Here is a 16,663-nt window from a genome sequence, read left to right on the forward strand (position 1 = left end):
CTCTCTCTCTCTCTCTCTCTGGCAGGGAAAGACAAGTTCTCTTTCCTGACTATTGTGGGCTGGGAAACATCCTGAGATCCCTGTTTGTTGTGCTGATAATAACTGAGGAGTTTTTGAGTCTGCTGTTGAGTTTTTGAAATCGACTCTCCAGACCATTTTTTCCATCCTTGCTGAGATAAATAGTGTTCCTCTTTCTAGTTACCTAAGTAAAGTAATACATTTTCTGGTGACTGGTAAACCTGACTAAGGACAAAGAAAACATACATTTGGAGCACATTAAATATTACTAGAAAATACTGAGACGTAACATCCTAAAGAACAGAGTATTTCCCGCTCGGCTGATGAGCTGTGCATTGAGCAGTTACCGTTTCAGGGTCCCTCGAAAGGCTCTATGGGACCACAGGGACCCGTAAGACTCTTTCCTGCCCACCCAGAGCCTGCGGGGCTGGTCCACCGCAGTCCCATGTACACTCACCCCGAGCTTTGGCTGAGCCTGGTAGGTAGCTGCGGAGGCCCTGGAAGAGATACCGTGAAACTCGAGCTGTCTGGGGTCTTAGGGGAGATTTGCTCCTCTGGTTAAGTGAGTCTGACTAATAACTGAACATCTTTATACTTTTGAGGACCCTGGTTGCCAGGGATCTCTCTGAGATGCGTTGCATCCTGGCGTAATCAGTGTTTACCTTTGTTGGTGACAGTGCAGGGCCATTCTTAGAAACGTTAATTTTTAGACCAGGCTATAATATAGGGTTGCCTTTGGCTCCTTTTGGAACTTTCTGGTCTCTTTTGAAACTATCTTAGGCTGCTCTGCTTTTGGAATTCTTAAGGCAGCTTTTTATAGCTTTTCTGTCTCCTGCCATCGACATCTGCTTTTATTTCTTGCTGGCAGTTTGTCTGTAGAGCGGCAGTCAGCAGCCCCTCTCCCTTCTCATTCGCTGTGCCTTTGGGAATGGGAACCCAGACCTTGTTGGAATTCACATAAATGGAGAATCCATAGACCCTGAGGGAGGTGAAGGCTTGAGGGCCCTTTTGCGAGGAAACTCCTGGCATTTGAAGGACACGGACAGGACATCGCAGCGTGTGTCTTGATGGTTCAAAAGCTTTTTTCTCTGGCTTGCCGCTGGCTTAGGGGAATGTTCCGTGGGCTTCCTCTGCCTCTGTTTCTCTGCCCTGAGATTGGGTAGTGGGGAGGATACTGTTTTCTGAGGAGCCGCCGATGAGGAGGTACCCCAGGTATGGCTTTTTGCCAGCACGTACCTGTGTCTTCTGAGCAGCTGGGCACCTAAGCGCGAAAGATACTAAAACAGGTGTTTTTGGGCCAGAGAGAATTTCGTGAGGGAAGAGTGAAGGAAAAGGACAGCGAATGATCCCTGGAACATTTCTGCCAGAGTAGACACGTAACATGTTTTCGTGAAATCTTTCAAGCATACTGAAAAGGAAAAGTGAGATTAAATGAACACCTGTGTCCCCAACGCCGTGTTTTAAAAATCCCATTATCTATTGTTGTTACCATATTATTATAACTATGTTAACTGTAGTTAATAATAATCTGTCATAGTCTTAATCCTATAATGGTATAACTAGGTTAACTATAGTTAATAAAACTGTATTGTATACTTGGAAGCTGCTGAGAGAGTAGATCTTTTTTTGTTTAATTTTTTTTTAATCTTTATTTATTTTTGAGAGAGAGACAGAGTGTGAGCAGGGGAGGAGCTGAGGGGAGGGAGAATCAGAAGCAGGTTCCAGGCCCTGAGCTGTCAGCACAGAGCCCGATGCGGGGCCCAAACTCACGAACCGTGAGATCATGACCTGAGCCGAAGTCGGATGCTTAGCCGACTGAGCCACCCGGGCGCCCCAAGTAGATCTTAAAAGTTCTCATCGCAAGAAAAGAAATTCATAACTGTGTATGGCAATGTATGTTAACTAGACTTATTGTGGTGGTCATTTCACAATGCATGCAAGTATCAAATCATTATTTTGTATACCTGAAACTAGCATAATATTATATGTCAGTTATGTCTCACTTAAAAAATCCCATTATTTCTGTTTTGACTTATTTGCTTCAGGTTTGTTTTTTTTTTTAATTTTTTTTTTTCAACGTTTATTTATTTTTGGGACAGAGAGACAGAGCATGAACGGGGGAGGGGCAGAGAGAGAGGGAGACACAGAATCGGAAACAAGCTCCAGGCTCTGAGCCATCAGCCCAGAGCCCGATGCGGGGCTCGACCTCGCGGACCACGAGATCGTGACCTGGCTGAAGTCGGACGCTTAACTGACTGCGCCACCCAGGCGCCCCAACTTCAGGTTTTTAAAATAAAAGGTTACCAGGCATCATTAGAAGTTTGCAGTATGTACTTGTTCCTGGATTCTGTCCTTCTCCCTTCTCTCCAGAGGCATCTACTGTCCTGAACTTACTTTTCTCCTTCACTGTCATATGTGTGAAATTTATCCATCTTGACTCTGGTTCTTTGATTTCTCTCTTTCTTTTTCTTTTTTTTTTTTTTTTTTTTTTTTGTTGTTGTTGTTGTTGTTGTTGATTTTTTACTACTCTTCATCAGGGGTTGGCAAACTATGGCCCCTAGGCCAAATATGCTCTACCACCTGTTTGTTTATTTTTTATTTTTTAAGTTTATTTATCTTTTGAGAGAGAGCGCACATGAGTGAGCAGGGAGGAGCAGAGAGAAAGAGAGGGAGAGAGAGACTCCCAAGCAGGCTCCATGCTGTCAGCACAGAGCCCGATGTGAGGCTCAAACCGGTGAACCATGAGATCATGACCTGAGCCGAAATCAAGGGTCGGATGCTCAACCGACTGAGGTACCCAGGCACCCCATCCCACCTGTTTTTATAAATAAAGTTTTATTGGAACACAGCCATGCCCTTTTGTGTATGAATTTTCCATGGCTGCTTTGCATTACAATGGCAAAGTTGAGGTTCTAGCAGACACAAAGGCAGAATGGTTAGCAAAGCCTTAAATATTTATTAACTGGCCCTTTACAGAAAACGTTAGCCTCCTCCTGCTGCGGAATTCTCTCATAACACTGTAGCACGTTGTACCTGTTTTCCCATGGGTGAGCATTTGGGTCATTTCTAATTTTTTTATTTTACACGCAGTGCTTCCGTAAACTTTTTTGTTTTGTTCAGGATTCTCCTGGAGCGTGCAGTAAGCGAAATCACTGGGCTGTGGGGCATGTGCACCTTTTTACGGGCTGTGACTAAATTGGTCTCCAAGGTGGATCCACCAGTTTGCGCTCCCACTGGTGGTCCCTGAGACCTTCTCTCCCTCCACATCCTTGCCAACAACCTGATATTTTAAGACCGTAATTTTGGCAAGTGTGCTGTGGTGAAGGCGGAGCTTTATTACCGATGACAGTCAACCTTTTTTCAAGTCGTTATTGACCATTTGCCATTCCTCTTGTGGGAACTGCCCGGTCGTTTCACCCATTTTCATACTGAGTTGTGCATCTTCTTCCTTTTGGGTTGTGAGAGATCTGCCTGAGATCTGCCTGATAGTCCTTTTGGCTGCATGGGTTAAACCCAGTCTGTGACTTGGTTGTCAGTCTGGATTCTTTCTCAGAGCTGTGTCTTAAGGGATAGTCAGTCTTCGTTCATCTTGAAGATACGTGTGATCTGTATATACGCCTAACACGCACGTGTATGTAATGTGTCTGTGCGCGTACATGTGCACACACGCACATACAGATAGATGCCTTCTTTTCCATGGGAAAGTTTGCAGGGTTGCAGGGGTGTAAGGCTGACAGACAGTGAGTGGATGCCGGCACCGTCAGCAAGGTTGACTCAGCACAGACTCCCCTACCAGAGCCTTCACGTACGTGTGCAGAGCCCCATCTTGGAGTGATTACAGCGCCTTCCCGAGGCTGTCTGTCAGAGCGAGCTGATTGTTGCTGACGCCTCGGCTGCGGGCACGTGACCCGCGAGGTCCCAGGGAGGCTGAAGGCCACCACGGAGGGCTGCCGAAGGGTTTGGAAGGCTGCCTTCGACAGAAACCGAACGTGATTTGTGGTTTGGGCTTCCCCATTTTGGTTTTGGCTGAAATCAGACCTTGGTTTCACTCTGATCAAGTTGAACAGCTCTGTGGCCCACAGCGATTTAAATAATTAAAACTTAATATTTTCAGGCCAGACTGCTTTTATTTGACTTTACACTGGTCCATTATCTTTAAAACTGAGAGCCCTGGCTTCCTCCTCCCCTCTACCTCCTCTGACCTTTCAAGTCAAGCTTTCTGAGTTAAATAGTTAAAGATACTGGGGAAAAACAAAGCAGAACAAAACAAAACAAACAAAAAAACCCTCTTCAGTCCTTCGGGTTTATGAAGCCCTGTGAAGTCTTCAGCCCTTGCAGCCTTAATCTGTGTATATCTTAACAATAGCTCAGTGAAGCGTGTGGGAAAGATGTATTACAAATGCCATCTTGCAGGGGCACCTGGGTGGCCCAGTCGGTTAAGCGTCCGACTTCGGCTCAGGTCACGATCTCGCGGTTTGTGGGTTCGAGGCCAGCATCAGGCTCTGTGCTGACGGCTCAGAGCCTGGAGCCTGCTTTGGATTCTGTGTGTGTGTCTCTCTCTCCCTCCCCCTCCTCACTCATGCTCTGTCTCTCTCCCAAAAAATGAATAAACATTAAAAAAATTAAAAATAAAATGCCATCCCACAATTGAGGACCGCTGAAGGGCAGCACGGCTAACTTGCCCCTGACCCCATAGCAATCCCTGTGCTAGCCCCAGCGCCCCAACCCGGTGCTCTTCCCATCACGTGTGATGCAATTGTGGGCTTGGTTTAGTACCCCACATCTAGTATGACCCCTCCTCATCGTCACCAACGTTGCCCGTGCAGGGAGGGCCCCACTCTCTGGACCGAGACAGACATTACTAAGGGAGTGTGTCTAATGTTCCCTGAGCGTTATGCTACGAGTCAGACTTTGCACCGCACGTTTTCTCACACGCCATCTCATTGGATGCGCGAATTAACGCCATAAGCAGGGCCGGCTTCAGGTCCTGTCTCCTGCACAGGTAGCCAGGGCCCAGACTCCACTTGGAAGGGCACCATGCTTGCTTTTATCCCCTGCACTGCCTTCTTGAAATTTTAACTAATTTCTGAACAGTTGACCCCGAGTTTTCATTTTTTAATATTTTTGTTTTTTGTATTTTTTGAGCCAGAGAGCGAGAGGGAGGGGCAGAGGGAGAGGGAGGGACAGAATCCCAAATTGATGTGGGGCTCGATCTCACGGCTGTGAGATCATGACCTGAACTGAAATCAAGAGTCAGACATTTAACCGACTGAGCCCGACCCCACATTTTCAGTTTGCACTGGGCCCCACAAATTATGTAGCCAGTCCTGTCTGTAGATAAAGAAACTGAGACTCCAAGAGGTGAAGTAATTTGCGCAGGATTACACGGCTAATAACTGGCAGAGCTAGGATTGGACGGATTTCTACTTTGCTACTTCATTTGTTGAAAATAGCAATGAGCCTTGTTTGAATCGCACTGCAGGGAACAGGGAAACAGGTAAATTGCATTGTACAAATACTGATTTTCTGTGGAGAATTGCTTGTGCGTTGAGTAGTTTTGTGTAGACCTCACGCTGGCTAGTACCACTCTTTTCCTTTAGGGGAGGGACAATACCTGTCATTTCTTTTGAGGTTCTGAAAGTGCCTAGACCAGGGAGCCTCACAGCGGTGCTGCTCAGGCTGACCGAGAAGGCTAATGGGCTTCTTGGATTGTAACGAAATTGAGACCTCTGAGTTTACCTTGGTAAGCCATAAAGATACATGAGGGATTAAGAGGCTTGTCCATAGTCCCAGAACCAGAAGAATCCAGCCCAGCTCTTGGACCAGATCATGCCATCACTCCCTGGGTGGCAGGTGTTCAGGGATCCCCAACTCATCTCCTCCTGGCTTTGCTTATCTGTGTGTCTTATGGTACCAACCATTCCACTCTGACTTTCCCAGGAGATTCGGGTTTTGCCCCAGGCCCCTCAGAGGCAGCTGGCCAGCCTAGAGGTTAACCATGTGGAGTGAGTCATTGCCTCCTGGCCATGTTGGTACGTTATAGGGTACATCCTGGTGACTTGGGAGAAGGAGCTATTAGAACAGGGCAGGGTAAGTGTTGTCCTGTCTTCCTCATTGGCTGGCCAGTTTCCCGGGATGGTCATTGAGTCCGCCATCTTGGTAGATGAGCTCACTGCTTCCTGAGCAGGACACACTCCTGGTTTGGGGGCTTCTCCAAGGGACTCGCTGGCCTCCCTGATGATCTGCTGTGTTCTCCCTTCACAGCCGCCAACCCTCTGCTTTGCTCCACCGCCCGCTACCACTGCAAGAATGGCCTCTGCATTGACAAGAGCTTCATTTGCGATGGGCAAAATAACTGTCAAGACAACAGCGACGAGGAAAGCTGTGAAAGCTCTCAAGGTAGGAAGCCTCCTAAGCTTTAAAAAACAATTGCGTCGCCATATACCACAGTTAACACTGAACAGAAAGAAACAACACCCATACCCCCTCCAAATACAACAGCCATGTTAGTTTTTACACTTTGCCTTGTGGCCCTTGTACATATGCTTTTAACCCTAATGCACCTACCATTTTGTATTTTGTGTTTCTCCTGTTTGGAGTATCGCATATACATTTTCTCTCCAAAACTGTAATTTGCCCCAGCTGCCTTGCATATGGTCAGGGTGCTCTACTGTGGTTTTCTACGTTGTTGCATGAGTTGGGGCCACCTGGATTGGTTTTTTTCCCATTGCATTACTTCTTTAGGCTAAATTCTGCAGAGCACAGTCCGTGGCTTACACCTCAATGTGCAGCTGTTTGAAACAATACTTCCTTTTCTTTACATGGTTGCTAACATTGTCTGCACATGTCAGTTTTATCTTCATATCCTGGGCATTCGCTGCTGTTCTATTTTTTCCATTTTTGCTAATTTAGGAGTCCTAGAATGATAGCTCCCCAAATGCTTTAATTTGCATTTCTCTGATTATGAGCAAAGTCAACATTTTCCCCCATGTATTTGTTTACTACTTTGCTCCCGCTTGCGTGAATTGCCTGCTCCTATCAGGGTTTTTCGCTCTCGGAGCTGTTTTATAGAATCTGAAGACATACAGTTGGGGGGATGGAAAGATGAGCTTTTAAGAGAGCCCAGAAGGACACAGCAGGGTCATATCCTCTGTTAAAACTGACCAGGTTCTTTTCTTTACTCATTGACTCTTTTCTTCAGTGATTAAAAGAATATATAAAGATTTAAAAATGTACATCCAAATTAAGGCATCCTAAGAAGTATGTATTTCTAATGTTATAAACTGGTGGGATCTGTATGCAATCATTACTTTTTTCACTTAATGTCAAGTTGCTGTGATTCACCTACATTGTTGCTTATCGGTAGACTTCATTTGTTGTGACTGTTACTCAGTATTCTGCTGTGTGTACCACCGTTTATAGATTTAATAAAATTATAAACTGGAAAGGCAAGAGAAAGGTGGCTAACTGCTTGGCTCATATGTTGGGAGGCAAGATGGATGGAGTAAGCTCTGTGAAGTTACAGAGAGGCCAGTTTCAAAGTCCTAGCTTTTATTTTGGTTGATGTTTATTATTATTAGGTGCAGGCCATTATTAAAAATGGATGAGTGAATGAATGAATGAATGAATGAATGGGTCAGGCATAGCCCACTGGTGAGGGTAGGTCACACATCAAGGATTACACCAATCCAAATCTGTGTGCCTGAGGTCCATAGACAAGAAAAGACAAAATGTGTATCAACATAGATTTTGCCAAAATTGGTGCAGAGAACAGCTCTGGGAGGTGAGTCTTAGGTAGCATTACCCTCTGGTTGTCCTCATCCAGAAAAATTCCGTCCTTGAGTTTTTTCTTCACCAGTGGTTCTCAAAGTATAATCCTCAGACCAGCAGCATCAGCATCGTGTGGGAACTCTGTGGAAACACAGAGCTCGGGCTGTGCCCCAACCAGCAGAATCAACCCGGGAAGTGGGCCCAGCAGTCTGTGTTTTAACAAGCCCTCCAAGTGATTCCAACACATGTTAAATCTGAGAACCACGGTTTTATACCAACTTTAGAGACGTTTCTAATCTTGCCATTTCCCTGGGAATTTCTAAACTGCTGATTGAATGGCAAGGTGTTTCTAGCCTTTACACAAAGTCAGATGTTTATACACCAAAACTTACCAGTGTAACTCCTATGGCCTCTGCCATCGGCAGCAATAGATACCACATAGGGGAATAGCGGTCACAAAGTGAAGGTATTAGCATAGATAGGAGGGATGGAAGAACATTTTCTGCAAATACTGTTTCTTATGTAGTTTGTTATGTGTTTATGTATCCTAGACTCACCTGTGGTGCCATGAGATGTTCAGCAAAACGACCCCTATCTCAAAAATTTGGAAATTAGGGAATTTGTCCTGGTGGGTTTGGGCAGCATCCCCCTACCCTCCACATGCTTATCCCTGCATTTTGCTGTAGCAGATTCTTGCTCGCCCTTAAGAACTATCTCTGTGATGGCTGGGCGAAGTTTGTATTTCTAAATCCAGCTCCTTTCTCTCTCTCTGCCTTGTACTCTCATTGTTATAAACAGAGGTGGAGGGTGAGTCAGTGGTGAGACCCTTGCACACGAAGCCCAGCTCTTGGCAGATATGAAACTTGAAGCAGCATTCGTTAGTCTCTTGGCTTTGTGCCCTCCTTACCCAAACAACACCCCTGTAGAATGTAAGCTCTGTTTGCATGTGCTCCCCGAAAACATGTCCCCCCCGAAAACATGTCCCATCCGGGCACGGGTGACAGCTGTCAGGTGCCGTTTGGCGTGACAGCCTCCGAGCCCGGGTGCTTTGCGTTGTGGAAAGGCACTTCTGCCAGTTACCAAAGAACAGGAAGAAGAAAAGTGTGCCTTTTTTGCCCCTCAAATGCCACCGATCCTACCTAGCTGCACAGCGCCCTTGCACATAGTGGATTCAATAAATTGTGTATGCTAGAAAAGATGTCTTTGTCGGGTGTTATGTTATGACGCTGCGTTTAATTTGTCCCTTCTGTGCTATGACAGCGTATATATATTTAGGTTATGTGAGTTCAAGTGTACACAGTCTATTAAAATAATAAGTATCACTTCTGGTATTTAAATAGAGTGGGTGGTTCTGTCATTCCCTCAATGGGAGTGCGCCCTGTAGTGACGGGGACAAGAATCTGGACCTGCTGGCCCCTTGGCTGGTGTGCAGTTCTGTATTCCCACTATGATGTGAGCGTCTTTCCACTCCGGGTGTGATTCTAGTATAGAGGGTGTGCTTGTCTCTATCGAGTAGCTTCTAAATGCGAACTGGCTACTAATTCCAGTGCGTGAACAAAGGAACGCCAGTGTTCTGGGGCTGGGGGAAAACCTGACTCAGACTGGGCTTTTGAGAGACCGTGCTTCATGCAGTGTCTTCCTGAAGAATGTCAGAGGCATCTTGACTCGACAAAATATGGTCTTACACGGCGCGGGATTTGACCCATTGTCCTCTGAATAATGTGAACATTTATCGAGTCTTACCAAGCGCCAGATACTGTGCTAAGCACCTTCTGCACGCGAGCTCATTTAGTCAGAATACATCCTCTCTGCTCCAGCGGGGCTTCCAGACCTTGAAAAATGTGTCTTTGCTCTCACTCGGTGTGGGAAAGAAAATTATATTTTATAATGTTTATTTTGATGGAGTGGAGAGGACTGGCCCTAAGACAGGAAATATGGTGCTTGAAATACTTTTCTTCCGACTTGATGAGGGTATGAAAAAAGTCGTGTCTCCACTTGAGAGACACCAGCTGTGTGTGCCTCTCCTCCCTGTCTTGCTCATCCCGATTTACTTCCCTCCTCTATCCTTGGCCTTTGAAACCAACAACAAACTGTCAGAAATTGGAAGTGGGAGGGGACCTCGAAAGCGCAAACATGACCGTGGACCTTTCTATTTCACCGGCAGTGGTGGGGGGGGGGGTATTAGCCAAAGAACTCGGCGTTGGAGTCGATTTTTAATTGGGGATTTACTGATTGGAAACGTAGCCTGTATATCAGATCATTCCAAAAGCATAGCTTTGGAGCAGGCTCGCATATGGCTTTTCTGTTTCTTAGGAACCCGTCTGAGAGTCCACAGAACTGCCGTGCACGTGTTGGGTGTGGCCAGCACTCAGGTAGCCTTAGATATGTTGGATTCAATCCTAATTGAGCGGATAGATTCTTTTCAACTTTGGATAAATGACTGACTGTGGCGGGCATCCTACAGTGATCCCTACCCCCTGGGGTTCACGCCCTGGTAGAGTGCGGTCCTTTGAATGTGATCTGGACCTTGTGACTTGCATGGTTTCTTTCCTTTTTGTTTTAATTGTGTCAAAATACTCGTAACATAAAATGTAGCACCTTAACATTTGTAAGTGTATAGTCCAAAGGTGTTGTGTATTCGCACTGTTGTGCCACCAAACTCCAGAACTTTACTATCTTGTAAAACTGAGACACTGTACCCACAGACAACTCCCTGTTCTCCGCTCCAGCCCCTGACAACTGCCATTCAACTTTTTGTGTCCCTGCAGTTGACTACTCTAGATAACTCCTATGAGCGGAAGCATACAGTATTTGTCATTTTGTGACCGGTTTAGTTTTCTTAGCAAAATGTCCATAAGAGTCATGCTATAGCGTGTGTCAGAATTTGCTTCCTTTTAATTAAGGCTGGATAATACTCCATGGTGTGTCTGTACCACCTTTTGTTTATACACTCACCTGTTGATGGACATTTGAGTTCCTTCCACGTTTTGGCTGTTGTGAAGAATGGCCGTTGGGAACATGGCTGTAGAAAGTGTGATTCAATTTTAGTGAAGAGAGTAGCAGCACAATTGATCGAATGTCACTTCCAAGATTAGATTAGAAAAGATTTTGACGTTTTGCATACTCTCTCCTGCTGACGCCTGTGGAAGCTGGCTGTCATCTTTGGGCTGCCTCCCAGATGGGCTCATGTGGCAAGGAACTGGGTAGGGCTCTGATCAGAGGCCAGGGAGGAGCTGAGGCCTGTCAGCGGCCACCTGAATGAGCTTGGAAGTGGATCTTCCGCTAGCCCAGCCCTGACCTGTCTGTGGCCTGGCGCACACCTTGATTGTGACCTTTTAAGAGGTCTTGAGCCAGAGCTAAGCCACTCCTGGATTTTTTGACCCATGGAAACTGTCAGACAATAAATGTTTGGTTCCTTAAAATAAATTTTGGAGTAATTTATTGTACAATAATAAATAACTAATAAAATGAATACTTCCCAAGCGGGTCCCAGTTCTGATTGCTTTCATTGCAGAGAGCTTATGAAGACGTAGGTGTTGTTGAGCGGGTCAGACCTTTGAAGGGAGATCAGGCACACAGGAGATAGATATATACACGGATAAGCGTTGCTTTGCGCAGTAAGCGTCAGACACTGGTTTTAGCATTGTACCTTTATTTTCCCATCCAGTCTCACAAAATCCCTGTGAGAGCAGCTCCTCTCCCAGACACATGATCTCCATTTCTAGATGAAGAGCTCGAGAAGCACACAGGTTGTTCCGTGGCTGTGCCGCGTTCACATAGCAAGTAAAGGGTGAAGCCAGGATGGGACGTGGATCGTCCAGCATACAGACTAACGTTCTTCGTGGTTCTTCATCGTCCCCTGACACTGCCTCCCGGTTATCACTCACCTGGGACCAGGAACTCCAGGTGATCAGTCCATGCCCGCCCTTGGCCCTCCTGTGAGCTCACGGGCAAGGTTGTGTGTGAAGGCTGGCATATCTTCCCTGTTTCCATACTCAGGTTTTCCTTTCAGTATGAAAGACTAATGATGCCTGTCCACCTTCCTGCTTGATGAGAAATGCTGGAGAGTTAAGCTCTTCTAAAAAAGCCACCAGTGCCAAGATAGCTAATTGAGTATTTTGGCAGTTGGGTTGCAGTTTCTTTATCTTGCCTGCTGTATCCTGGTGATAACGCTCAAGGAGAATTTGGAAAGCTGGTCGTGAGGTTTGGCACCTCCCCAGAAGCTAACAGTGACAGCTTTGTCCTGTTTCTTCTGTAGAAGTGTGTGTTAGTGTGTGTGTGTGTGTGTGTGTGTGTGTGTGTGTGTGTGTGAGAGAGAGAGAGAGAGAGAGAGAGAGAGAGAGAGAGAGAGAAGGAGGGAGGGAAAAAGAGAGGGAGAGAGAGCAAGCAGTCCTTACTGGTGTTTTTTGTCAGTGGGAAGGTAATGGGGTACCTCCATGTGCCAGGCCTTGAGCCGCATACAGGGGATACAGTAATGGCCTTGGCCTCTCTTGAATTATGTCCTCCCCCCACCTAAAATTCATATATTGAAGTCCTAAACCCCAGGGCCTCAGGATGAGACCTTATTTGGAAATAGGGTCATTGCAGATGTGATTAGTTAAGATGAGGTCATACTGGAATCAGGTGGGCCTCTAATCTAATCTGACTGGTGTCCTTACAACATAAAGGGCAAACTTGCGTGAGTGTGTGTGTGTGTGTATGTGTGTGTGTATGTGTGTGTGCGTGCGCGCGCACACACACACACACACACACACACACACACACACACACACAGGGAGAACTCTATGTGAACATGAAAGCAGAAACGGGCTAATATATTGATGAGCCAAGGAACTCCAGACACAGCCAGCAAACCCACCAGATGTTAGGGGAGAGGCACAGCACAGATTCTCCCTCAGGCCCTCAGAGGGAGCCGACCCTGCCAACATCCAGCCTCCAGAACTGTGAGACAGTAGATTTCTGTTGTTTAAGCCATGTAGTGGGTGGCACGTTGTGAACAGCGGTCCTAGCAAACTAATACAGCCCCCAGGACGCCACCCTCAGGCAGGGCACAGCCGTGTGCCCAGTGCCACAGCGAGGGGATGGGAGCTGCCGGAGGGTGGCCAGAGCACGAAAGCAGGGTGAGAGCAGGGCCCGGGGCGAGGTGAAAGCACGCGGGGCACCGAGGGGACCGTGTGGGCTGAGCATGAACCCATGGGGAGAGCCGCTGCTCTGCCTGCTCTAGGGGTCGTAGAGCCGTGCTTGGTTAATGGGACATCTCCCCGCTTGTATCTCGAGACGCTCCCCTCCCGTTCGTGGCGTACAGGCCTCATTAACCGTGTCTCCACAGCAGTCCTGGCCCTAGAGTCAGTGAGTCAGCACCCCTCCAGGGGTCTGACTGAGACCATCAACACCCGTTTCCAGGCACCTCCCGACAGTTGTGCTTGTGGCTTTCATCTGCTGAGCCTAATGCCACAGCCAGTCTAAACCCACCAGTGACCGGCTCCGGGCGGGAGCCGGAACCGGGGCTTCCAGTGAAGAAATATATAGCTGCAGGAAGGAGGAACTAGGGACAGGGACTGCGTCTTACCCCACCCTCTCAAATAAACACCTCAGAGAAAACCCTGTAGCCGTGGGAATCCGACACAATGTAACCGAGTGATCCAACAGCCAAAGAGCATTTCTAGAGGAACTCGGAAGGCACGAGATTGGAAGAGTGCTAGTTTTTATTATCACTTTTCAAATATCAGTGGAAAAGAGCCTTATACGTTTAAAAGCAAAAAAGAGCCTTCTAGGTTTAGGGGATCCAACCAAAAATGTCGCCAGCTCGAACTTGGTGGAGAGTCAGGATTTCCCACAAAACCGTTGGCCACCAAGTGGTGTCAAGGGCTGCGTCAGAGGGACCCTCAGAAAGACTCGTCCCCACGAAAGAACTCATTTGGCTTTGCTTAGAATAAAGCTGCTGGAGGTACTATTAACGGCAGGATTGCAGAAGCCTTTTTTCCACTTTTAATTTGAGAGTTTGAGAGCCCAGCGGGGTGAGGAAAGGTGGAAATGCCGAAGAAACAGGAGGATGGGCAATGCTGCCTTTCTGTACCTGTGGAGTTTTCTTCCTAATAGTCGAGTGCGTCACGAAAGCTTCCTTTCCTTCAACCACTGCAGCGGGGGCTTGAGGATTTCTGAAATGTCCCTCGTTGAGAAGCAAGTCAGAGTGACTCTCCTCCCGAGACGGTAATTGCTTCCTGATCCCGCAGCCGCCGTGGTAATCTTCAGAGCTGTTTCTTTAGGCCCTCCCATTGCTTACACACGTCTCCCTCCTCTTGGCTCTCCTGGCTTCTGCCTCCACCTGTCCATCTGTCCCTCCCTCTCCCTGGCATGTGGGGCATCCAGCCTGGACACCTGAGGCTGTCGACAGAAGTTTCAGGGCAATGGGGACTGCGTGTGGGGCTTCCTGCCTGTCTGCAAGTCTGCTTTGCAAGTTTTCTGAGCTGCTGCTTGATCATGCTGGGGCCATTTATCTGCCCCGTCTGTGGACAGCTTCCCCCCCACCCCAGTCCCCACCCAGCACCCTGTTATTTTCTTGGCTATTCCCAACACTCATTCACACACACACTGTTTGCAGAGTGCCCCTGTTGCCTGGCCCCACTCAGGTCCTGGAAGAAACACACAGCTAGATCCGATTAAAACTGCTCACGGTCTACAAGGGAGAAGCAGCGTGCCCTGCAGATAATTACCCAAAAGTGTGATAAATGCTGTCGCAGAGGAGCGAGTAGCACGCTGGGGTGACACGAGGGGCATGACTGAGACAGTGGGCGAGGACAGTTTCCCTAGGGGAGTATGGATAAATACTCTTGAAGGATAAGTAAAAATGGAGACAGAAACAAGCACGAGGCTGGGCATCCTGCCGGAGCGGGTAGGGCAGGAGGAAACTGTGCATGTGTGTGCGTGTGGGGTAGGGGTGCATGGTGGGCTGAAACTGTCAGGGTGGGTTGGCGCCGGCCGGTGGAGACCCACTCCCTACATGCCTCACTTGGAAGGTGGAGCCAGAGGAAAAAAACTAAGAGAAATGAGATGCTCAGCCCCGGTAAGGAAAGTCACAGGAGGGGCTGATTCCGACTGCATACAGCCAGCATTGTGATTCTCCGTGGCTCCTGGTTGGCTCTGCTGACCCACCGGCAGGAAAAGCCTAACCGAGATTTGGGGATACTGTAAACGAGGTTGTGGAATAATCGATTCTGTGAATTCTCTTTGGGGAGGGCCGATGACCGTGGGCTGGGTGTTCCCCGTCTCCCACCCTTGACTAGTAGCTTGCACTTCCTTCCTGGGTTATGCAGTCCTGTAATTATCTTTCCCTTGTTAGCCCCAGTTTGGCTACCTGAGAACTCTTGGCCTGTGAAAAGTGGAAATGGGCTCTGATGTTACAGATATCTTGTCACATTCCCCAGAGGCTCCCGGACCTCTTTCTCATTTCCTCCCTGTTGCTCTCTGAAGACTGCAGCCTATCAGTCTTTGGTTCTGGAATGCCCCAAAATGACATGTGGCCACGTTCTCCCTCCGTGAGTTATTTTCCTTGAAATCGTGTCCCTTCTGTAATCACGTGAGCTGCTCAAATTTGCACCGGTAGTCAGCTTTTCTTGAAGGTCTTTGGCAGAGCACTTTGCTGTGAGGAGTCAAGATAATTCCTAGGAGCTTAATTTTCAGTTGAGAGAAAGACCAGGAATGCACAATCACCCCTTTGGCCAGCACTACCAACTTGAAAAATGTTGCGTTAATCCTTGCATTGAAAAGTATACATTAATGTGCTGTATGTTCTGGATACCAACGTACATCAGATATGTTCTATCAGCTGCCCCGTCCTCAGCTCCTTCCTGACTGCGTGCTCCACTTAAGACCTTTGGAAGGACGAGCCCTCCGTGCTCTGAGACTGTTCCCAACCACCTGAGCCACTGTGGACCCAATGAGGCAAGGACACCTGACCCGAGGCCAGTCTGTTCATGGGCTGGCTGGCAGCAGATCAGAATGTCTCCCTCAAACTCAGACACTCAGGGCGGAGTCAGCCTTAAGAGGCTGAGCAAATGTTTTGCTTTATCCCCCATCGCCCCCGGTTCTCAGCCCTGGTCCCCAGCCCTGGTCCGCGTGAGGCCCAAGGCCTCCATCTTTCAGTGAGTATCCCAGAGTAGACCTTCCCTTCCATGTGAGCTGACTCGACTGGACCACATGTGACGATAAGCGGCAGCCATTCACGGACTCACGGGAAGAGGTCGTTTTGTACTCGGACGAGTAGGAGGGAGTAGGAAGACGGGAGAGGCGGAGCAAAGAGGGAAAGGTGCAAATCCTTCGGGGACCTTTAGGATCCGTGCTGAGTGTTTCTTCTCTGATTTTTTCCACCGTGATGTTCTTAGTTTGGAAGACTTGAGGTGGCCCAGGGACTCCATATTAGTCAGGAGATGGGCTGATACAGTGGCTAAAATAAGGTGGAAGTGATACTTTAAGTAAGTGCCTTAAATAAGACAAAGTCTCTCACATGCGACACCCCAGAGATGAGCAGTCCGGGCCGACTGGGAGCCCTGCCCTCTTTGGGGCTCCCGAGGCTGCTCCAGTGGCCACCATTTCCCAGACATCAGAAAGAAGAAAAGAAGGAGAAAACCAGGACAGGCCACTTCCTCTTTTAAGGAGGTGACCCGAAAGCTGCACAATGTCAGCTTTCTTCATAAGCCAGTGACCCGAACTTAGTCACATGACCACACCGAGCTGCAAGAGAGTCTGAGGCATGTATTCTTTTTATTTTTTAATTTTTTAAATGTTTTTTTATTATTTTATTTATTATATGTTTATTTATTTTTGAGAGAGAGAGAGAGAGAGAGAGGGCCCAAATGGGGGAGGGACAGAGAGAGAG

The 16,663-nt window shown here is 47.7% G+C and overlaps 1 protein-coding gene across 8 annotated transcripts in view; it reads left to right on the forward strand.

Moving 5' to 3' along the window:
* LDLRAD3 (low density lipoprotein receptor class A domain containing 3) overlaps nt 1-16,663 on the forward strand; it is a 281,064-nt gene that overhangs the window by 145,692 nt on the left and 118,709 nt on the right. For all 8 annotated transcript variants that reach the window (XR_007156499.1, XR_007156500.1, XM_047879087.1 and 5 more), the window contains one exon: nt 6,283-6,417. Coding sequence is in view for 6 of the 8 variants with exons in the window: in XM_047879087.1 (XP_047735043.1) it covers nt 6,283-6,417 (135 nt within the window). In the remaining 2 variants the exon portion in view is untranslated. The remainder of the gene's footprint in view (nt 1-6,282; nt 6,418-16,663) is intronic.

This window comes from Prionailurus viverrinus, chromosome D1 (genome assembly GCF_022837055.1).
Source record: "Prionailurus viverrinus isolate Anna chromosome D1, UM_Priviv_1.0, whole genome shotgun sequence".
Classification (NCBI taxonomy): Eukaryota; Metazoa; Chordata; class Mammalia; order Carnivora; family Felidae; genus Prionailurus; species Prionailurus viverrinus.